At 36.6% G+C, this 24,353-nt stretch overlaps 1 protein-coding gene across 4 annotated transcripts; it reads right to left on the bottom strand.

The window, feature by feature from the left end:
* Positions 1-753: 753 nt before the first annotated feature.
* LOC144966708 (uncharacterized) lies at positions 754-8,547 on the bottom strand. Of its 4 annotated transcripts, none has more exons than XM_078903479.1 (3): positions 8,486-8,547; positions 4,624-5,576; positions 754-1,855 (listed from the first exon to the last, which is right to left on the bottom strand). In XM_078903479.1, exons 2-3 carry the CDS (start codon positions 5,410-5,412, stop codon positions 1,601-1,603), a joined length of 1,044 nt encoding a protein of 347 aa, XP_078759605.1. In that variant the 5' UTR covers positions 5,413-5,576; positions 8,486-8,547; the 3' UTR covers positions 754-1,600. The 4 variants fall into 4 exon arrangements, with proteins under 4 accessions (XP_078759605.1, XP_078759602.1, XP_078759603.1 ...); XM_078903476.1 differs by having other exon boundaries at positions 4,624-5,470; XM_078903477.1 differs by having other exon boundaries at positions 4,624-5,467.
* Positions 8,548-24,353: the final 15,806 nt, after the last annotated feature.

Here is a 24,353-nt window from a genome sequence, read left to right as displayed (position 1 = left end):
TGTCAGTAAAGTAAAGCTTTGATCAATTTAATGTAGTTTGTAAAGAAGGATATAAATCCTTAAATTGGGAAAGTCTACAATTTCATTTTTTGGTATAATTCAGATTCACCATTCAACATCTGTTTCATACCGACATAATACCGTGAAAGGCGGAACTCACGTGACTCTTTAAAATACTGTGAAAGGACAAGAGATAAACGTTGTGAGTTGTCTAGACTCACGTGACTCTTTAACATAACATGAAATGACAAGCGATAAACGTTGTGAGTTGTTTGAACTCACCCGATTCTTTAACATAACATAACATGAAAAGACAAGAGATAAAAGTTGTGAGTTGTTTGAACTCACGCGATTCTTTAACATAACATAACATGAGAGGACAAGGGATAAAAGTTGTGAGTTGTATGTACTCACGTGATTCTTTAACTCACTCAACCCTATAACCGACTATATTCGTAGTTTATCTGGGTTACTTTTAGCCCGTGCCTATTTATTACAGTTTTCTAGACAAATTATAGGCTTAGTATTAAAGCTAATGTTTTTAGCTTTTAGTAGAATAAGAATATCTATGCACATGCTCATTTTTAATACACGTTTTTTTTTCAATTTTGGAAAGAAGCAAAAATCTCTAGGATTGAGTGAGTTAACATAACATAATATGAAAGGACAAGAGATAAACGTTGTGAGTTGTTTGAACTCACACGATTCTTTAACATAACATAACATGAAAGGACAAGAGATACAAGTTAGTAGTTGTTTGAACTCACGCGATTTTAATATGAAAGGACAAGAGATACAAGTTGTGAGTTGTTTGATCGGTTCGCTTGAATGTTTTCGATATTTCACATGAGCAACACAATTGATGAACGAGTTTGAAATTTACTACTGTTTAAGATGAGTCTAGATACTTTTGAAAGACTGCGCGCGTGTTGTGTTTGTGTGGGTTTGTACGTGTGTGTGTGTGTCTGTGTGTGTTTATGGGTGTGTGTGGCCAATAGAGGTTTTAGGTATCATTGTCCCTGCTTTTGTTCCCTGAACTCTCTTATAGTGATTGTAGTAAAATAGTCCTTCGGAGCCATTGGGCCCATGGATCCGGAGTTTATCCCCGTTTCTATAGCGTAAAGCGGACAACAGCAATTGCTTGCTACCCTTTTGATAAAACGCTAGTCTATCGCAAAATATTTTCGACTAGATTTAAAGACTCAGCCACCCAATCAATGCTGGATGGACAGCGGGTCAGAAAATTACCTTGACTACACCCAGGATCGATCTCGGTCCCTTTGCGTATGAAGCGAGGGCTCTACCAAACTGAGCTAATGGGACCCCCCCCCCCCCCCATTGTCATTGTTGGTGAAGACAAATTGTATATTTTCTATATTTTAATGACCATCTTTTGCCACAAGTATGTAATGCTCGTTAGATCTATTTCTGTTTCTGTCTGAACTCGTTACCTTTGTTTCCTATTGTACACCTAATTGTAGGTGCAGTCAATTTCTAGATAGTCTATATATCCATATTCTTTTCGCTACCGTGTGAAATTATATTTTTTTGTCCTATAAGCTGACGGTCCACATTTTAACTTTCTAAAATTATGGATATGTCACTTTTTAGACCTTGACCAGCACGAAATTAAATGCGATTTGAATTTAGAATTGTACACATAATATATGGGGAACGTTGTTGCCGAGTTGATCTGTGTTAGAAGTGATGCAATGGAACTGGAGATGATGTATAAGTTTTCTTGTCTTCTTCCGAAGTCAAATTCATCTTCTATCAATCTGTACACTGAAACGAATGCAGTTGGAATTGTGCTGACGATGTAGATGGCGCACAGAATGAAGACTTGTCTCAATACCTGAATAGATAGGATAGAATAAAACGAAAGAAAACAAAAGAAAAATATATGGTGATTAAAAATTAGTTTCCAAATCGTATGATGTATAATATCGTATGATGTAGAAATTTGTCTATTTTTAAACGTTCGCTTAAAACATATCTGTTTCGATTTTAGTAGATATATGGTATGAGAAGCAAGATAGGTTTGGGTTGTGTTGTGTGTTGTGTTGTGTGTGTGTGTGTGTGTGTGTGCTTGTGTGTGTAAATGATTATGTTTCAGCCTAAGTAATTTGTAATTTAAGCGCTTAGAGTCTGGTGTCTCGGAGTTATAGCGCTATATAAGTTTTCAGCATTATTATTTTATTATTATTAATATGTTTCAAGGTATCTTGAGTAATGGTGTTGATGGATCATAATGTTAATGATAGTACATATTTTTTGTAAAGCACCTTACTCCGTAGTTTAAAAACTCAATCTGTTTAACAGTTATATATAAGATTGGTCACTCAGATATACAACATTCTTAAATAAAGCTAATTCTATAATATTACTTATTAGAATGAAAGGTTATTAAATATCTTTTTGAAGTAGATATGTATTATTATTGCCTTTGATTTGTGTTAAAAAGGAAATTCAAGAAAGGAGTTCCGAATATTCAAAATATTGTTTGTCGTCTTGCCAGTCATAATTTTTTGGCTTCTCAGGGATGCAATTGCCAGAGTTTGATTAAATGTTTTTTGATAGGATTTAGAAATTGATCATTTTGTTATTGCAGAGTGCCATAATTTAAAAGCAATTGTATGGACGGCTTATTGTGTAAGGAGTTCTTTAAACACATGCGATGCAGACTGATTTCTCTTACTATAGTCCTTTCTAGAAGTGTCTCTCTGCGCCACCGGAATGGATTTTATCTTATCTATGTTAAAATTAGGCCAAAAAACTCGTCCTTTAAATTTTGATCGATTTAAATGACCCTCATCTTGGCAAAAACTCTCGAACCTGTGACTTCGCGACCTCTGCATCTCATACTAGGCACATTAAATCACCAACAGACCAGTTTCAACTACAAGCAAAGACTTACAAAATTTCGAACAATTGGAAGACACCTGGGGCATGCGTTTCAACGAAACAACATTTTACAAGATGGAAATTTATATCCCGAAGTGAAACACTGATTCGATATAACTTCACACTAAACAATAGCACAATAAAATGAGTTGCAGAAAATCATGATTTAGGCATCGTTATACAAGAAATGGCAAGCATAAATCAACAAAATATCACATAAAACAAATTCTGCTTATTAAAAAGAACATCAGATAAGCCATGCAAACATGAAAGAAACATTGAACGAGGGTGGGCTGGAAAGTTTTGCAAATTTCCTAATAATTTTAAAGATATTTGGCTTAGAACCTTAAAATTTGGTTTTGATATTTTCTAATCAATTGGCTTTGATGTGTCAATATTTCTAAGGTTTATAACGCCTTTGGTGACATAATCGATGTTGTCCTATTACGTGGTCAACAACCTCGGTCAAAACAAAAAATGAAAATGGCTGCACCAAAAGATATCCGATTCAAGCAGTGTTTTGTTATAGAATTTCTGAATGCTGAAGACTGTTCAGCCATTGAAATCCATATCAAAATGAAGCGTGTTTATGGTGACGCTTGTGTTGATTATATCACTATTTTGGCGATGGGTAAGGTTCGTGGAAGGAAACTTCAAAATCAAAACTCGTTGCGGGAGGTCCCGAAGTGTCTCGAATTTCAGTAATCAAACTGCTGCTCAGGATTTTCTTTGACTTTGAAGGTGTTGTTTATATCAAATTTTTGCTAAACGGTGAATTCCAATAATTATGAGAGCCCGACTGAAAAGAGTGCAATCCCAGAAAATGCGAATTTGCAACACGATAACGAGCGACTCACTAGAAGTCAACAGACTAAAACCGCACCAAGGAAAATACCATATCCACCCTACAGTCCCGACCTAGCACCTTCAGACTTCTTAATCTCTAAAATGAATGAATATCTCAAAGGAAACCACTATGAAAGCGACAAAGAACCGAAAGCTGCTGTCCGATCTTGGTGTAGACGGGATGCGTCAAATGGTGTGGCGTTAGCTGTTCTGTGTTGGTTGGGACGGCGACTATGTCGAAAAATAAAACAAGCATTCTGTAGCTAAATTTCAACTTTACTTTAATGTATTGTTTTACGAATAATTCCAAAAAATATATGACGGAGGTATTACGGAAATTGCGAAACGTTTCAGACCATCCTCGTACATTACACTCGTAAGATCAAATTTAGATTATTTCAGTATGGTTGGACAGTACCCACACTTACAATCTGATATAAGAAATTGAATCTGTCCAGCACAGCGCTGGTTCGTCTGCAATAACTAGAGCCCCCATAGTAGAATAACAGACATGATACCTTAGCGTGTATGGACTCCCCTACAAGACAGACGGACAGAATTAGTCTTATGTTCAAAATTGAATACAAAATGACGACTTTCTCACTAGAGAAACAAGACATTCAACTACAAACTGAAATAGCTTCACATTCATTTGCAACTCTCACCAACAAAGATTGGAATGCTCTTCCTGAAACATATGTAAACACAACACATTCAAACACACCAAGCAAAGATTTATCGAAATACTTCCCCGGTAAACCCCAACAGCAACTCTATCCACCCTTGAGCGCAAATACTCAGAATTGAGTCGACTTCGGGTAACATTCAGATTTAGATCAGATGATTGAAAAACACATAATCCAAAACGAGTACCTGTAGTTCTTTTCCAGTAAACTTGTCAGTTTTTTCTGTGGCTTCACCTCCAGCAATTCCGGTCGTCGACATAGTCCTGAACTTGACTGAATGTCTGAGATGCTTGGCCATCACGACGAGGCACAATGCCACAACAATGCAAGACGTGATGTTAAAAATGATTAAGTTACCAAATTTTGTAACGTCTTGGACATCAGATCTCTTGCTCGACAAGTACAGAACGATGCGAGTCCTGTTCACCACAATGTCATACTTACGCTGAGTACCCATATGAGACAGTAGGGCTGCATAATAAGCTGGAGAAATCAAAAATACTATTACTAAGATAATAATTGATCTCGACTTGGTGAAAAAGTCTTTGAATTTGAAAGGCATCGCAATGCACATACATCGGGCAATAGATATAAACGTAGTTGTCATTGAAGTCATTTGATAAAACACGGTGCTCAGGTTAGCTGCCCACATGATAATCACCCTGGGTTGTATAGGTAAGATCTTCAGATTGTAGAAACGTTCAGAAAACTGTATAATAATTGCCGGACTTAGGAAACATCCACATAAAGTGAACCCAAAATCAGAGATGGCGAGCCCCATTAGGGTAATCGTCACTCCGTCCTTTAGTCCCATTGAGATAAATGTCCGGATGTTTATAGAATTGGTGACCACGCCCACTAAGCAGACGAATAGTGAGATGCTGATACAAATGAATTGAATGATATTGAAGTCCTCGTCACTGATGACTCCGCGTCTTACTGGATCTGTTTCTATATCTGTACTAACGGTATTCATTGCTACCACTGAAGAGGAAGGTTCAGGGTTTGATAGGATCCCAATATCGAGTCTTCTGCTTTGGTACGGAAAATTTGTTTTATTTTTAAGCAATTATCACTAAAAATGTAACATATTTTGGTGTTTACTGATTCAATGATCGCTTCATCATTTCACTATTTCAACTGAAAAAAATATTTAACCACTGATTTAAGTGAATGTATGCTGTGTACCCCCAAAATATAAAACAACAATAAAGTTATTCAGTGAACGACAATTTATGCTATCCAGACACAGTTATTACTATTACATCTCACTCACTCACTCTCACTCTATCCCATGACCGGTTGGTCGTCGGGGGGGGGGGGGGGGGGGGGGGGGTTCTCGGGATGCAGACTTCACGATTCGACGCCACTCATCACGGTCTTGGGCCTTCCTCATTAGATTGTTCCACGTCAATCCTGTCCAATCTTTAATGTTATCCTGCCACACTTTCCTCTGTCTTTCTCTTCTTCAGCAGCCTTCTACTGTGCCCTGCAACATTGTCTTGCATAAGCTTTTGTGTCTTACGAGGTGACCAAACCAAGACAATTTCCTTCTCTTTACCATGGAAAGTTCTTGCCTTCCTGCCAGTTGTTTTACTTCGTCCAGAACACTTACATTGGTCCTATGTTCAAAATATGATATTTTTAGTAGTTTTCGGTAGCCTTTGAGCTGGAATGCGCGAAATCTCCATTCTGTGTCAGCATTCATGGTCCAGGCCTCGCAACCATAGAGGAGTACAGACAATACCAGAGAACTAAATAGTTTAAGCTTTGTCTTAAAGTTTATGTTGCTTTTCCAGATTCTATTTAGTCTTGCCATTGCTGCAGTACCATGCCCAGTCTAGCTTTTATTTCCGACGTGCTTGTTCCGTCATCAGTGAGCAGCACTCCAAAATATTTGAAAGATGTTACCTCTTGAAGGGTTTCACCATTCACGACAATTTGTGTTCTAGTATTGTCTTGGCTGTTCACAAGGATTTGGGATTTGGAAGTGTTGATCTCCATGCCATATCTTGATGCCGCTTGGTGTAAATGGTCAGTAAGTTCTTGCAATTCTTGTTCACTGTGGGCAACAAGGTCTATATCATCTGCAAACCGCAGGTTGCATAATTGTCTGCCACCTATAGAGACTGTAGGTTGGTGATATTGTAATGTTTCTTGCATAACCTGTTCAAGATATATATTGAATAAGGTTGGGAACAGTATGCAGCCCTGTCTGACACCAACAGATGTTTTAAAAAAGTGTCCCAGTTGGTTATCACACAAGACAGCTCTAGAAGCTTGTTCATACAAAGCTTCCATTGTTTGGATGAGTCCTTCATCAAAGTCGGAGTTTCTTAGAATGTTCCAACAAATGCCTTTTTGAAATCAATGAAATTATGATATAAAATTGTTTGGTGTTGGAGACATTTTTTAGTGAGGATGCGGCTATTGAACATCTGCTGGACTGTGCTCCTGCCTGCTCTGAACCCAGCCTATTCCTCTGCAAGTATCTCTTCTGATTTGGTTTTGATGCGGTGTAGGATGATGCGTAACATTACTTTACTGGGTGGCTAATGAGGCTGATTGTTCTATAATTATTGCATTTTCTCACGTTTCCCTTTTTTGGTAGTGGTATTACATCAAGGGTAGATGAACCAATTTTTCACTGATAACTGAAAGACGACAGTTACAAGTCGGGAGTGTATTTGGTAATTGCAATGTGCCAGATCTTTTTTATAAAGATAAAAAAGTGTGTATGACAGTGTCAGACAAAAAGAACATTAACAATTACGTCCTTCCGCCAGGCACCATAATACTCCGTCGCCTCGGTATTCCATGCAGGAAAATAGACAATCCATCAAACAGGATGTCTGATGTCAACAGGAATCACCCATGTTGTCCAAGTGAGCAAATTGAGGGTTAATCATCTTGCCCTAGGAAAACAAAAAGGATAGTGCCTGAAGCGGGGCTCTAACCCGGGACCTTCCGGATCATAGTGCAATGCCTTAAATACTCGGCCAATTCGCGCCCCCCCCCCCCCACCCCTCACACACAAAGCATATTTTTCCTTATCTATAGTTTAACAGACTTTAGCAAAGCAATCATTGGTTTCAGTTTCAACGTAAAAATCAATCGAAAAGTCTGAGTGCCAAATTAAGGAGCAGGCACTGAATTAAGATAAAAATCTAAAAAAAGTGTGTATGACAGTGCCAGACAAAGTAAGAAAGAAACAATACGATAAAAGCAAAAATAATTAGCCGTTATCAGGAGGTCTGAGGTTCGTTCACCAGTCGAAGCAGGCTGATATTTTGAGATGTTTATTTAAAATTGCATTATTCTTTCTTGCCTTGTCTGGCACTATCGTACACACTTTTCAGATTTGTACCTTACGCCAGTGATTACTTCCTAATTTTGCCACTCATACTTTTTGCTTGATTTTTACGTTGAAACCGCCACCGATGATTGTTAAAGCCTGTTAGACTATAGATAGAGAACAATATGCTTTGTGTTGCCATGAAGTCAGTTTAGAAAACGAACATATTATCAGTTTACATTTTGATCCGGAACTAATTAACTATTGTGGTAGGGTTTTTGTAACCAAAAGTATAAAAGCCTTAACAAAAACGAATAATAATTTTACGATGAATTCGGGGGAAAAAAATTACAGAATGCTTTAAAAATTGATTTTAATATTGATCCAAGGATGAAACTTAAATAATAATGTGTTCAAAACATTACGTATAACTTTTTTGGTTAAACGAAATTGTTGTCATTTTGTGTGGACTCTTCTTTTTGAAAGATTCCCGTGCCTTGAGTAAATTTAATTTGACAAAATCATCATCAACTCCATTTTCGAGCAGTATTTTGGGCCACAAAATCTATAGAGATAGCTATCTAGTATTTACAAGGTAAAAGTACAAATAGAAAATGCAATTTTGGCATGAGAATATATCTACGGCAAAGAGAATTCAATTTTGGCGTGCAATGATTATTCCACGAAATCTATTAGTTTAGGAGAAGTGATACATGTGGTTAAATGTATGATAGCAAATAATCCTAAGGCATACACTGCATCTAAATTCGACAATCCTGCAGTCATGCCACGGTAATGTTAAAACCGCATACTACCGAAAGATATCGTCATCGTGGGTTATTTTATCCTTTAATCATTATCAGTTGTTTGGTGAAGAATATAGAACGCGAGGCAAAATATTGATTTTTGATTGTTTGTCGACTAAGAATCGATTTCCGGTACCTAGTTTAGATTTAATATGCTTGTCATCATTTTATTTAAATTGTTAACGGCAACACAAAGATGCCATAAAGATATGATCGATATTCCCTCCCCCTTTTCATTTGAAAAATAATTTACCTTTCACTCGTTAATTTTCTATATTATTCGTTTTGTCAATATTACCGTGCTGGTTATACGGAGTTAGGTATCTTCGATCATCGATAAAAACATTAATATGATTGAATAATCGGGTAAATAATCGGTGAATACCCGAGGGACTATCATGGAATCGTTACGAATTATTATGTTGTCATTTTGTTTTTCTTTTTTTTTTCTTGCAACAATGATATGTATTAGTTTGTTTGGAACACAGAAATGAACAATTTGTGCAGACATCAATATCTTGGAATAGCAATCATTGTAATTAAAAATGAAACCATACACAGCGTTTGGTTAAAGTGCTAAATCCTGACATTAAAAGAAAAAAATAAAAGCAGTTTATTTCTTTATATTATTATATATTTTTATATGAGTAATCCCCATTGATGTTGGTTAGCAATATTTTTTGTTTTTCTACTATTCGTAGAAATTCATTTATGTTATTCCCTTCTCTGAGTCTTCTTGTGCCTCTAGATGATACAACTTAGTAAGATACCTATAATAGAGACTGTTATTTTGACGAGATAAGCATCTCATTGTTTCACTAGTTAGCAATACTATAGGTGTCAGTCCGCTAGATAAAACCCGTCCCACACATCCATGAACCATCCTGAAACTTTCTTATGATCACCACACTGCGGTCTTGTGCACGTATTCTCATGTCTGGAAATCGAACGCAGTTATATGCTTGCTACTTATTGGCGTTGGTATAAGAGCATTTTCATGACAACAACTAGACCATAAAGGTTTGTAAATAAGTATACATCACCCAGCCGTTGTCCACCAGATGCCCTGCATCTCTTGGAGATTACGGCACCTGTGTTTTCTTTTCTTTCTTGTTCTTTCATAGCATTTCTCAGCATGGAACTCCATACGGTGTTACTGCTCCTACACTGTTGAGGTATTGTAGCCGCATCCTTGTATGGGCTGTAAAGTGTCGAAATTTTTTACTTGAGGTTTTCGGCCATTAGTTGATATAAAAGAGGAACAAGAATGGTCCAAAGGCAGAGCATTGGGGAACTCCTGTCAACTTGTACAAAGCTAGATAATTCGCCTTTGATAGCTATTGACTCTGTACGGTTGTTAAAAATATATCCACTTTTTCTATTTATACCATATATTCATAGCTTTTAGCACATTAAATTATGATCTACCTTATCAAAAGCTTTGGAAAAAGTACATCAATTTCTTGGCCCTATTCAAGGGACTTTGTCTAGCAATGACTATTCCGCACAAATCTTTGGGCCTCTTTTTCGCTCACGAAGTGCCCAAATTCGCGACAAAATATGGGACGAAGCCGTTTGGTATATGCTATTTTAAAAAAGTTAATTACGACGCTGTTTATAGATGAATATGTCTGAAAGTTGGCACACAGTTAGACAAAAGGTCATTTTAGATTATGTCAAGCGACAAAACTCGTACAATTACCAGAAGACCGTTAAAAATAGATTTTTACTCTTTGGAGTAAAATATTTCTAAAACTACCGGGCGTGTAGGTTTTGTCGCTGACAAGGTAATACATGAACATTTCTTCTTTTAGGTTGTAAAATTTCATATGAATATGACTAGTACTTTTCCCGTATTTTTCAAAACACCATCTTAATTTGTTCTTCATTCGTAAAAGGCAAAGCTATTTTGCCCCCCCCTACAGCCCGAATCACAAGTTCAAAACGATTTGGCACCAAACAACGGCTGAGCGAGTCGTGGCAAAGCGCTTTCTGATTGGTTGACCTCGTTTTAAAGTTCATGACTAAGTCAAAATGTCTGCGCGGTCTCACTGGCAGAGGGGTGTTTATCGTCTGCCATTGCGTTTGGGTTCAATAAACAGCTGATAATTTGACTGTTTAATTTACAAGAATTTAAGAAATTAAAATGTAAAAGTTTTCGATTGCAATATGATCTACAATCTCAGCATGGGTTTAATTATTGTGTTCCAAGTCACGTTCTATCAGTAACCTTTGTCCCCTTGTCCAATTTCTCTTTTCCTTCTATATTTCTTTTGTTTACATACGCAATCTCTCTCTCTCTCTATCTCTCTCTCTCTCTGTGTGTGTGTGTGTGTGTTTATATATATAAGTTAGAACTCTCCTAATGTTTTCATCATATTCTCTATCAAATTTGCCATAAAATTGCCAAATTTCAATCTTTTAATCCACTTATTACGCAAGATACAACCAAAGGTCGAAAAAAATGCCGAAAAAGCGTCCCATATTTTCGCGTTTTTTTCCTCTTTGCGGGTCATCCAAATAAATGACACCTTTGAAACTGCATAGCTTTTTTATTTATGAATGGATTTTCAAAATTCAAAAACATTTTTACTCAGTGGAGATAGGGCTTTGATTTCAGACAAACATTTTCCTCAAAAAGAGAAAAAAAACATTTTTCATAGTCATTGCTACTTTGTCACATCATCTATACAGCAGAATAATCTTGTCTCACATGAGCGCCTGTGTCTGAATCCATATTGTAGTTCATAAAACAATCCTTGCTTGTCTGTATACTTCATAATGTGGCTGACGATTATATGGTCTAATGCTTTTATTGATATGCATATGAGAGAAATTCGTTGGTAATTTGCAGTCATTTTATCCTTATTCTTTCTCTAAAATAGGAGCAACAGTTGCTTAACGCTGGTCAATTTGAGCTTCTCCAGCATCCACCGACCTCTGGAACATCATAGTCGACAGGACGAAATGATGTCTGCTAGGTCCTTATGTACTCTTAATTGAATGTAGTTTACTCCATATGCTTTCGTTGCATCGAGGCCTTTGATGAGCTTTTTAATGCCTTCTGCGTTATACTAATATATTCATTGTCGGGTTGTTTTTCATGAACTTATCTTCTCTTGTCTTATATGTGATTGTTTTGTTACCTCTTTTAAAGATAATAATTTTAAAGAAAAAGATCCTGAACTGTTCATTTATTGAAGTGATACGATCATCGGCAGATGTCAAGAGTGTTCCATTTTTTGATGATTGGGCAAATTCCGTTATTGTCAGTTTTCCTTTTCTTTTTTTTTTTTTTTGATATATGACCAAAAATTCTTCATGTCCTCATTGGGCTTCGAGACTCATCAGGACTAAACATGTCTTCCAGCAATATTTCCCATATTCTTAACGTAACTTTCGTTGCACTTGATGCTATAGAAAAAAACATACTTCTCTTTGCTGTTGGTATCATTTGTCTTTTTGTATCTTTTGTAGCTATGATCTCTATTTCATCTCTCGATTTCATCTCTCGATTTCATCTCTCTATTTCATTATTTTTTATGTCCTTATTGACCCATGGCTGGCTATTCATTGATATATTATACATTTTATAGGGAATGCTGTCCTTGATCCTACTGCTATAAAGTCTATCTGGTTCCTTGCTCTGTCCCCTGGTGATTGCCATGTCCAGGTTCTTCTTGGGTGTTGTTGAAACCAGGTGTTTGAAATCATTAATTTATTTGTTCTACACCAATCTGCCCAGATGTTTCCTCGTTCATTTCTGTCTCCGAGTCCATGTGGTCCGATTATGTCACCATCTCTGCCTCTGCCAATCTTAGCATTTAGGTCCCCCATTACCATAAGGACTTCTTGTGATTTACACATTCGTTTTGCTTTGTCTAGTGAATGGTAAAACTCTGTCATATCTGCATCTGTCGCCTCTTCTGTTGGTGCATAAACTTGAATAATATTGGTGTCAACTACAGGTCCTCTTAGCTTAACCAGCAAAACTCTGTCTGAGATTGCTACGTGCCCTTTGTAAAATTTGGTTGATTTTTGGTCTAAGATCATCCCTACTCCTTTTTGGAAAGAGGTTCCACCACTCCATATGATCTTATATGTCATGTTGTTTTCTTGTTTTGACATGGTTCCCTGCTCTTTCCATCTCATCTCTGCCAGGCCAAGAATATTTATTTGGAGCCGTTTCATTTCTTTTAGAATGTTGTTTAGTTTTCCTTTTTGGGCACAGGTCCTGACATTCCATGTCCCAATTTTGGTTTTGTCACATTTGTTAAATTTATTTCGCCTAGTAACTGGCTGACGGTTCGGTGTGACCTGACGAACATCACGCTCCCAACCGAGCGAGGCAGCAGTCTTCCGTGAAAACATGCTCCCCTTTACGCTGTCACCGTTTAACTTTTTGGACTTATTCATGCAGTTAGCAGTATCATCAAGATTCAGAAATGGCATATTAAATTGCAAAACCTACCCAGGCGCCGATGTAGACAGTGACCATGTCTCAGTTGTTTGTACAGTAAGGATAAAGTTTAAAGCTATTCAGAGAACAGCTGGTAGAATAAAGAGGGATTACAGGTTATGCAAAGACAATGGCATACAAACAAAAATGAGAGAAGAATTTGAAAATGCACTCATGATACAAAGCCAAAGTGAACCTGATAACGAAAAATGTGAAAAACAATTTGATATATTCCAAAAGTGTGTCAAAGCAACTACAGAAAAGCATTTACCAATAGCTCAAACAAACAGCAAAAAGGAATGTATGACAAATGAAATTCTAAACCTATTTGAAGAAAGACGAAAATGCAACAGAGGGTCTGCAGAATACCAAACATTGAACAACCACATTAAATCCAAATGCATCGAGGCACACGAGAACTATCTAGACTGGAAATGCTGCGAAATCGAAAGAGAATACAAACCCAACCCCCAACAAGCTCACCAAAGAATAAAAGAACTATCAGGGAAAAGGAAAAGCAAAGCAGCAGGAAGTTGTATCCAAAACAAACAAGGGGAACTGCTATTTGAAGAACAACATATAGAAAGCCGATGGGTAGAATACATAGGCGAACTGTACAATGATCCAAATAGAAATGAACCACCACTGAAATTCAAAGAACCATTAAGCGGACCAAACATCACCAAAAGTGAAATTGAACATGCCATGGAACGAATGAAGGATGGTAAAGCAACAGGCCCTGATGAAATATCTGTAGAGGTATTAAAAAGCCTAGGAGATCTAGCAATTGATGAACTTCACATATTATTCAACAATATATACAATACTGGGAAAATTCCAGAAGATCTCTGTAACTCTATTTTCATAGCAATACCAAAGAAAGCAGGTGCAGTCAGATGCGAAAATTTTAGAACTATAAGTTTAAAAAGTCACATCAACAAAATACTGTTGCGTATAATTATCAACAGGCTAAGGAATAAGATTAACCCCGAAATCGCAGAAGAACAATATGGATTCCAACCTGACAGAGAGACAAGGAACGCAATATACCTCCTCCGTGTTTTAAGTGAAAGAGCTATACAGGTTCAGACCCCACTATACCTCTGTTTTGTCGACTACAAAAAAGCTTTTGATAGAGTACGCCACGAAGAAATACTAAAACAACTGCACTCCATTGGCGCTGATGAGAAAGACCTCAGACTCATGCAAACATTATACTACACCCAGCAGGCATCTATCAAAATCGGAAACTCTACAGGAAATTCCATTCCTATTAAGAAAGGAGTCCGTCAAGGGTGTGTTGCCTCACCAGATCTGTTTAATCTATACCAAGAAACAATCATGAGGGGCATAAATAATATGGAGGGAATAAAAGTAGGAGGTCACAACATAAATAATATAAGATACGCAGACGATACGGTACTCATTGCAACATCAGAAATCCAACTTCAAAAGATTGTTGACAAAGTGGTAGTAGATAGTGAAGCCAAGGGAATGGAAGTAAATATCACCAAAACAGAATGCATGGTAATACAGAAAAACCCCGAAAACAACAACACCTGCAATATAACGATTCACGGCGAGCAGCTTACCAACGTAGAAAGTTTTAAATACCTAGGTTCAATAGTGACAACAGATGGAAGATGTAACCGAGACATACGAGCAAGAATAACTCAAGCCAAACAGGCCTTCATGGACCTGGGAAACATTTTGAAAAACAAACAGATGTCGTTCGGGATTAGATTCCGAGTCTTGAAGTGCTACGTGTGGCCAATCTTGTTCTACGGATGCGAAAGCTGGACTACAAATGCAGAAACACAAAAGAACATTGAAGCTTTTGAAATGTGGTGCTTGAGAAGGATGCAGAGAATATCGTATACCGCACACAAAACGAACGAAGAAGTGCTAAAACAAACATACCAACAAAGGAAACTAATGCCCTTAATAGTGGATCGACAACTATCCTTTTTCGGACACATAGTAAGGAAAGATAGGAATGAATACCTGGCAAGTTGTGGAAAAATACCTGGTAAACGCGCCCGGGGGAGACAAAGAAAAACACTCATAGACCAACTGAAGGGCTTCACCAACCTAACAATCCAAGAGCTGTTTGAAAAAGCAAGAGACAGGGAGGAATGGAGAGAGATAATTCATGCAGTATCCGAAGCCTGGACCAGGCATGGAACCTAGAAGAAGAAGAAGTCCTTGATCCCTTCTTCTAATGCACTTTTAAATATTTACCACAAGTAACATTGTAACAAAAAAAATAATGTAAACATTGCTGCTCAACGCTCGAGGAAATAAATAACAATGTGAAATTGAATGTAAGCTTCAATTTAATATACGAAAACAGATAAAATTGACGTTTCGGGTTTCCCCTTTATCAACAAAACAGGATGAATGAAACACCACAGGCAAATGAGACAATGTAATACCTAGTGGCGTCGTTATCCACATTATCTCATTCGTCTTTAGTGTTTAGTAATCATAATAATGATATATATAATAATAATAATAATAATAATAATAATAATAATAATAATAATAATAATATATAATATAATAATAATAATAATATATAATATAATAATAATAATAATAAAATAATAATAATAATAATAAATAATAATAATAATAATAATAATAATAATAATAATAATAATAATAATAATAATAATAATAATAATAATATAATAATAATAATAATAATAATAATAATAATAATAATGATAATAATAATAATAATAATAATATAATAATAATAATATAATAATAATAATAATAATAATAATAATAATAATAATAATAATTAATAATAATAATATAATAATAATAATAATAATAATAATAATAATAATAATAATAATAATAATAATAATAATAATAATAATAATAATAATAATAATAATAATAATAATAATAATAATAATAATAATAATAATAATAATAATAATAATAATTGCCTTTTGGGATATAGCAGAACTTTTGGAACACGATTACCATTTGAGCGGTTGTATGAACATAAGTACAGTATTTATATTACCTTCCATTTCAATCTTAGTCCATACCATTTCACATTTTTCTTCCATTTCAGAATGCAACTATGCTTATCTTAGAGTATTGGGCTAAGACCTCCACAACTGTGACGATTGCGATCTTTCCAATAATATGTCGTAGATTGTTAAAGAAATGTGTTTGTCTTCATTTAGGGTGTCGGCTTTTTTAAAAGTATGCCGTGTGGATGGTGTCATAAGGATTTGAATTCACTTCCTAACAGTCTTACTTAACCTTATTACTGTGCATCTTTTACAAAATTTCAATACCTATCCATTTTTTCAGCTGACGAAAGCAGTTAGCTTTAGCAACTCTGGAGAGAAAAATATAGGGAGTAGATGTGACTCATATATAAGGGAACAATACAAAACAAACACCGTTTCGGCCCTTGGTCTTCGTCAGGAGACAAAAAACACAAACACAAATATGTAAATTTACAAAATGTGATATTTTTTATATATGAGTCATATCTACTCACTTTATTTTTCTTTCCATTTTACTGGCTCATTTAGGCACCTTTAGCTTTGGTTTTAGCAACTTTCCCGGTTTGTCACTTTTTACCCTTATACCTGTAACAACTTACTTCAGTAATAGGACAAAATGTTACAAAGAGGGACTGTCACCATACGTGTTACAGGATGCAACTATTTGTTTCCAGCGATTTTCTTTTTGTTCCAATAGGAATCAAAAGTATTATGTCAAAAACTATTTCCAATCTCATTGAAAATGTAAAACAACTCTTTCAGAGGACTTAATACATACCTTATGTAATAGATCTTTTAGTTTCAGAGTGAATCTTATTTTCTAGTCCAAATATATGCAGTCGTCAATAAAGATCATCCATCCTCACTCTTTCACTTCCCGCAATCCTAAGAATCTGCTTATACATCCTGTACTAAAATAGTTATGCCTTACGATTTAATATGTAACTTATTCATCATTTATCATCCGAAGAACTGGTTACATACACACTTTCAAGGAGTTTGGAACTGGAAGAGTAGCAGGTGTGACGTCACAACTTTACTTCCCTATATAATGATATATCGACTGATTACATTTTCATCATGCATGAAGTATAAAACTGAACTGTTCAGAGTTTTGAGTTGTCGAGGGAAAATGGTAACTTTTTGCCTAGGATTACTCTGTTACTTATCAATATAAAAACTATTTAACATTGTCACAAATATTAAAGTATCAGATGATGCAGTGGTGTCAACAGTTTAGGATTTAATATTTTGACTGAATCTCGTAACACCGGAAATTTAATATATCAAAAAGTATAATAGGGTTATTTTAAAGAAGACTTTTAAAATGAGATACATTGTTTTGATTGCAATTGAATCTACACGTTTACAAAAAGCTAAAAACTTCGACATGCATATTTGATATCACTAAAAAACATGGAAATAAACACATTACACTAAACACGCAGTTAAGATTTTTTGAGTTTGTTGAGTTGTTGCCTTCGTTATCGGATGATAATAACAAATTGTGATACACAAATTCTTCAGGCCGAGGTATACCGTACAGTGCTAGGAAAAAAGAAAATATAACATGAAATTCCAAAAGTATCTGGAATCTTCAAAAAACATCCACTACGTTAAAGATTATTTTGTCATTCTGATTCGAGTGAGGGAAGTGAGTTTCTCATGATTAAATAAAGCTATATGAATAGTCACTGCCTTCATTTCTATTCAGATGTTGATTACTACTCGACTGCAGTTAAAACAGATGGACAGATTACCCCCGAAAACAACGCCCAAACTGACAAACAAATAAACTAGGACAATTTAAGACTGCACTAAAGGATCATGGTTGAAAGATGACATTTGAAAACGTCAAAATTTTGGAAAAGTCAAGTTTTAATTAATAAAAAAAAAATTCCCTTTATTCATCCCATAGGGGAACTTTGTCTCACGGGTCTATTCCAAGGGAATACTGGAATAACCCAGGCGTTAGCCGCAGTGCAGCGCCGAAAATTGAACTAGGGCGAGGTGACTTTCTCAGGGCCACACTGTGCGGGGACGGGTGATCGAACTCGGTACCTTTCGGGTACGAAGCAAAGACCGTACAGCTGAGCCACGCTGCAAGCAGTAAAAAATAGACAAGTATACTGCAAGGCTGCTTTAATAACTTAATCACATACGTTTAACACATTTGAAACGTTTGAACTGTGTCACCCTCCCTACACAGACACTGCTGCCGTGATAGGGAAGAAAGACGCATATCGGTATCTAGGTCAAATTGACATTTTCTTGGATTCACATACTTGAGAGAAAGGCGCATTTTTCTATCTGGGTTTGGTAACTCAATCGTTGAAAATAAAAAAGCTGTTTCATTTTGAAAATATGCGACTTGACCTAATTTGGTTTAAATTCGTTTCGAGGAATGACAGATCGACGCATATTGAATGTGGATATGACAGAAGGTCGCATTTTGTAATATGCGTCTTTTTCTCTTATTCGTCTACCGAATGACATAATTTGTCTTTCACAAAAAGACGCATTTCGGATTTGCGACTTTCTGCCAAGACACTCTCCAAAAATTAAGATATATGCGTCCGTTTGTATTACGACTGGTGACGGTGAAAAGAACATATCATTGTTCTCCAATTTTCATCAAATAGTCAATCATCAAAGACGTACGTGTAACTTGTTTTGGCGTGAATTCTTCATTTCCTCGGGTGAGTTTTATCTTTTTCCTATTCAAGTGATCAAAGATTTTATGTATATAATCATATAATTACTTGTCATATATTAGTGAGGATGTTTAATAATTATTTGCTATTGACGGTTTATCTGTGTTTGTGATATTTAACTTAGACAAATGTTGATTTACATGCTAATAGCACTCCTGTTATTGTTATTACATGTACTATATTTTTGATTATCATTATGATGACAATTATTAATATTAATGTTATTATTATAATCATCATCGTTATATTACTATGAAAGTAGAAGCTGTAGAATAAGTAGTAGTCGTATTAGTAGTAGCAGTTAAAGCATTTGTATGTACATTAGTATTAGTAGTAGTATTAGTAGTAGTAGTAGTAGTAGTAGTAGTAGTAGTAGTAGTAGTAGTAGTAGTAGTAGTAGTAGTCTAGTGTATCAAATAGACGCCCCCCCCCCACCCCATCCATTAATTTTCGGAATTTTCGCGAACCTCCCCTCCCTCCTTTTGATCTTATTAAACTTAAAATTCATTCTTAAATAGACAAAATACTGTCCCTGTAATTTGCTGTGGTTGAATTCTTCGGTCAAACCCCCTTCTTTGTTGAAAATGAACACCCCCCCCCCCCCCCCATCTCCCCCGGCTTTCTACTAAAGTGCGCACTCCCACCTTTCCATTGAAATTTGACCAAACTGCGCACCCCCCCCCACCCCCCCTTGCTTGGGATCAAGACAGTGGGAAAAATAATAAAACCAATCGGGCCTGAAAACCAACCTAGGACTGTATCGGACTCAGTACCTTCTGAATCAAAGTGAAAACCTTAACTACTGAGACAATAAGTCTCTAGCTATGCATCCAATTAGCCCTCAACAACCTGTTTCAATATTCTTTTGGGAAAGGCAAGCAACTGTAACTCAATATCATATCATAACAACGTTACTTTATGATAAAGATTATTTTAATGAATAAGTCCACTCCCGTTCAATTTTTGAATATCCATATTTATATCTCTTTCATCAGATATGATCGAACCCCTAAAAGAGGTACCGGTACCTCCACCTCAGCCAACCCAGATTAAATAAATCATGACAATCAGACTCCAGTGATTCCGATATTGACATTCCATTGAAACAGCTAGCTCAGATCAACAGTGAAACCTCTATCAGGAGGAATTACATGATGTATGAGTGTCATAAAAGCAGAGAGGAAAAGATTTAAAGAAACCACGGACAACAAGAGAAACGGAGGAGACGAGCTAGATAGGTTTACCTAAACACCGATATGAAAATCTGCAGTAGAAGCACGTGCACTGGCTGTTGAGATTTAAGAAACGATATGGATTTTGTGTTGAATTTACCATTGAGAAACAAAGTTTAGATAGTGACTCAGAATTTGAAGTGTATTTGGAACTTGCTTCTAAATATATCGCCGAAACCACTGATCCTAGAGTTCCATTTGCTGAAGAGGAAGAATATTTGTCCGAAACTACCACGCCGGCATCCTTTACCGGTTTAGGAGAAATATCTGAAGGAGAGCATGTTCCAGGTGTGTCATCGATTATAGAGACCATGCGAGCAGAGCCAGCTTTAACTAGTGAAGCAATAACTACACCAGATCCAGAAATAGAGACAGTGTCGACTCACTGAACAAAGAGAAAGCACAAGACGCCGATACAAAAAGCAGACTAGGAAATACACAAGCTTTTGCGAATGAGAGAAAAGCATTCGATCTTGGAAGGTTGTGTGAAGACCTGCTCCAAAAAATGCCGTGACAGATTCTTGGAGTACCAGCGACAGGAGCTTAACAGATGTTTTGGGGAGAGGATTGGAAGGACCAGCGCAACTTTGTACGGACTTGGGTAAGTAAAACAGAATGTAGAGATCAGGGCGAAGGCATTCTTTCCAGGAAGAAAATTGCCTAGTCATGTACATGCAAATATACAATGAAACAGGAAGATGGAGTCTTCCATCCCGTGTGCAAAAAGTTCTTCCTTACTACTCTCGGATTCAAAGCTAATAATGGCAAACTGATAAGGAGCACTTTCAAGGATGTCGGTGTTAACGAAAACAATGTCATAGAAGTACCCCTTGTTGACAATCGTGGACGTCATAGTCCCTGGCACAAGATTATCCATGAACACATAGAGAAATATAAAGCAAGCATTTTTCATTATAGACGTGAGCACGCGCCCCTCAGGAGATATTTACCATCTGATCTGATCACCAATGATATGCACGAAAACTTTTGCGCTGTCACTGGAAAAGTCATATCAAAGAAACTCTACTATTCTACATTTAAAGAACTTAACATCTCACAAGCTGTACTTGGTCAAGAAGAATGTGAAAAAATGTAAGTCCTTCTTATTGCACAAACAACTATGCAACTGTGAAGAAAGGTGTGAACCGTGTGCCGAAATAATCATCCATCGGACACGATACAGAAATGCTAGAAAGAGGTATCAACGGGATGCAGATAAGAACGAAAACGCCAACACAGCCCATTCAGTGTTTGCCGCTGATCTGCAAAAAGTAATTTTGCTGCCGAGAATGAATCAGTTTAACAGAATCATTTTCACAAGCAGATTGGTCTTATTCAATGAAACATTTGCACCAGTGGGCTGCAAAAAAAAAGTGAAAAGGACATTGCCGTGATATGGAATGAATCAATTTTAGGACGAAAAGATGAAGACCTTGCATCAGCTTCTTACCTAATATATAAGCGTGATGCCGAATCTGTGACACTCTGACTGGATAACTGTAGCGCCCAAAATATAAATTGTACCCTTTATACTATGTTACTTCATCTTGTAAATAATTAGACTACTACAAAAGCAACCACATCACAATCGACTATTTCGAGCCTGGTCATACTTTTATGGCAGCTGACTCCACCCATGCCGGAATCCAAAGAGTTCTGAGACAGAAAGACGGCAAAATCTTTGATCTCAATGAATTTGAAGAATGTGTCGTAGAAGCAGGCTGCCAGACAATGCCGTTGAGGTTTAATGACTTTGCCAACTGGGATTCTGAAGTCAGTAGTTATCTGTTGAGCAAAGCTGACAATGATCCCTACCTAGCTAAGATTGGTTGTGCCGAATTCAGCAAATAGCTTTGAAGAAGATACCTTCAACGAATGTGACATTCTGAAACGCGGATATGTTTTTACGCCAAAGTTTCGTACAAAACCCAGGGGTGTAGGATTTACAAGAAGGATGAGATCGTGAAACAACTTGTGGGTTTGACGCCCCCCCCCCCCCCCCCCCCCCCCCCCCCCCCCGTCTATCCAGTACGAAAGTACTGGATAGACCTACCAACCAGCTCCACGAGTAAAAATCTTTGCAAATCCTACAAGTGAATGTCCCTTCATCCCCCACTGACTAGTTGGAAACGTTGCTCTTCCAAACAATGTGTACGAGCATGCAAATTTATGATCTAAGTTATAATTCAATTCATTATCTAAAGAGAAGAGATGGAATATAATATGTATGTGATAATATTAGCAATGATTACAAAAGCAAACTCCGTGTTAGTGAACTATAACGAAAGAGGGAGAGAAAGAGTACTAGTTATACAAATAATGCTAATCAAATCACTGCAAATGAAAATATTATGAAAATTTACATGACTGGTGCGATCGTTCTGAAATAATAAAGCATGTTCAGCTTGATATCCTATATGTTTTTGATTGGTTTCTTCTGATTATTCTAGGGACCTGTGATTATGATGTTTTTGCTTATTATAGCTTACTATTGGGCGATATGCGTCCTCACATGACACTGTATATCAATATGCACATTACCGCTAAATTAGCCCATGTCTATGACAAACAGACGCAAAAACAATATGCGTCCGTTTGTCACACACTGGATACACATCCGAAAGTGCGATGGACGCATAATATTTTTGCGTCTATCTGTCAAAGACATGTGTCAATCAATTTTCAATCATGGATTTGGCAAAAGGTCTTTTGGTGAATTACACAGTTAATACAAATATTTTGGTTTTCAAGTTCCATGAATAAAATAACAAAAAAAATTATCTTTAATTGCCTATTAATTCTTTTAGATTTGAGCCAATAGTTACAATGTTATTAATTAAAACAGTTTTTTGCGTTTCCTGAAGAAGTAGGTTTTCCCGTTATGCGTCTTTTTCTCATATCACGGCAGACTGGCGGTATCGCTCTTGCGAAAGTCAACTAATAATCGTCGCCTAATATTTTCAAAGATTTGGAAAAGTAGAATAGTCTTAATGTAAAGGTCAAACTGTATAAATCACTGGTGTTGTCAACCTTGTTGTACGGATGCGAAGCCTGGACACTTACAATGGGTGCACAACGGCGTATAAGGGCGTTTGAAAGCAAGTGCTTAGAAGACTGCTACGCGTGTCATATTCGGAACATCGCACAAACGAAGACGTCCTGGAAGAAATAGAAGCTCGGGCAGGCCCACAAGAACCTTTTCTAGTGACACCGTACTCGACACGATAGCATGAGCAGAACAGTCCTACAGGGCAAAGTCGCAGGCCAGCGCAGAAGAGGGCGCCAAAGGAAGATGTGGCTGGACAATATAAAAGAATGGACAGGGATGTCGGTTCCGGAGCTGCTACATTGGGCTAGCAACAGGCAGGCATGGAGGAAGACTGTAACTTCTGCTTCACGCAAGTCCCCCCGACGACCATCCGGTCATGTGATTGAGTGAGTGAGTGAATATTTTCAACTCTGATTCTCTTCTCAAAGAGAAGATTTAAACAAATTATTTTTTTGAAGACGAGATTGCAACTTCCTAAAGCAGCTAGCTGCAAGAGTAACTACTTACATCTTAACTCATGGAAAGTAAAATGAATAGCTCATTAATATTAATAGTGATGTTTAATCACTTTCTCATTAATAAATGTGATATTCTGTGCTTGAAATCATCATTATATTTATATATATAATATTTCAAGTATAATTATGATCACCTTCTACAATATTGTTTGGAGCATTCGCTCTCATCAGGAAGTGAAAGTGAATGTAGATTGTTGTAGATTGTGAAAGTGAAAGTCGATTATTTCAGTTTAGCACCGTACATTTTCGTCTTCGCAGTTATGGTGGTTCATAATTACATAAGATGTGTTTGTTTCTATGTCTGCATTAAGATGTAAGTTCGTTTCTTCTGTTGAGTGTTGCCAGATTCGGCTTTGTGATGATATAGAATTTTTCTTCCAAGCAGAGGTTGCAAATCATAGTTGAGTGGGAGTACGACTGTGCTCTGGAGATGGCTTTCCATAATATAGCTGTGTTGTATGTTTTTTTTTCCAAATGTGTTCGCTTTGTGTAGTAGAATGTCGTTTGTGTATGTTTTTGAAGGAAGATTTATGCAGGTTGTATCTGGTTTTGAATGAACACTGAGTGAGGCCTATGTATGTTTCTTATTTGGATGTGTCTGAGCGTGTAACTGTGGCTTGATAAATAATGTTTTGTGTCAGGCAATTGCAGATGTTGTCTTTGGTGTAACAGAGTAGCTGGTATTTTTAAACAAATCTCGAATGTCAAACGATGGCTTACATCACAAATACGTTTTGACTAGGTCAGTTACAGATCTTCAAAAATAAAGTCAACCCCCCCCCCCCCAAAAAAAAAAAAAAAAAAAA

The sequence above is a fragment of the Berghia stephanieae genome, chromosome 2, assembly GCF_034508935.2.
Source record: "Berghia stephanieae isolate SIO BIC M18660-M18661 chromosome 2, UCSD_Bste_1.3, whole genome shotgun sequence".
In the NCBI taxonomy this organism is placed as follows: domain Eukaryota; kingdom Metazoa; phylum Mollusca; class Gastropoda; order Nudibranchia; family Aeolidiidae; genus Berghia; species Berghia stephanieae.
Note: the sequence above shows the minus strand (reverse complement) of the source record. Positions and strands in the feature narration are given on the sequence as shown.

What these genes read in the sequence shown, in the direction of transcription:
- LOC144966708 (XM_078903476.1), bottom strand. Translation starts at nt 8,517, where the DNA reads ATGACTGCAGGATTGTCGAATTTAGATGCAGT. An exon ending in TTGTCGAATTTAGATGCAGT is followed by an intron (nt 5,471 to 8,485) that starts GTATGCCTTAGG and finishes TCCGTACCAAAG; the next exon opens with CAGAAGACTCGATATTGGGA. An exon ending in TTACTGGAAAAGAACTACAG is followed by an intron (nt 1,856 to 4,623) that starts GTACTCGTTTTG and finishes CTATCTATTCAG; the next exon opens with GTATTGAGACAAGTCTTCAT.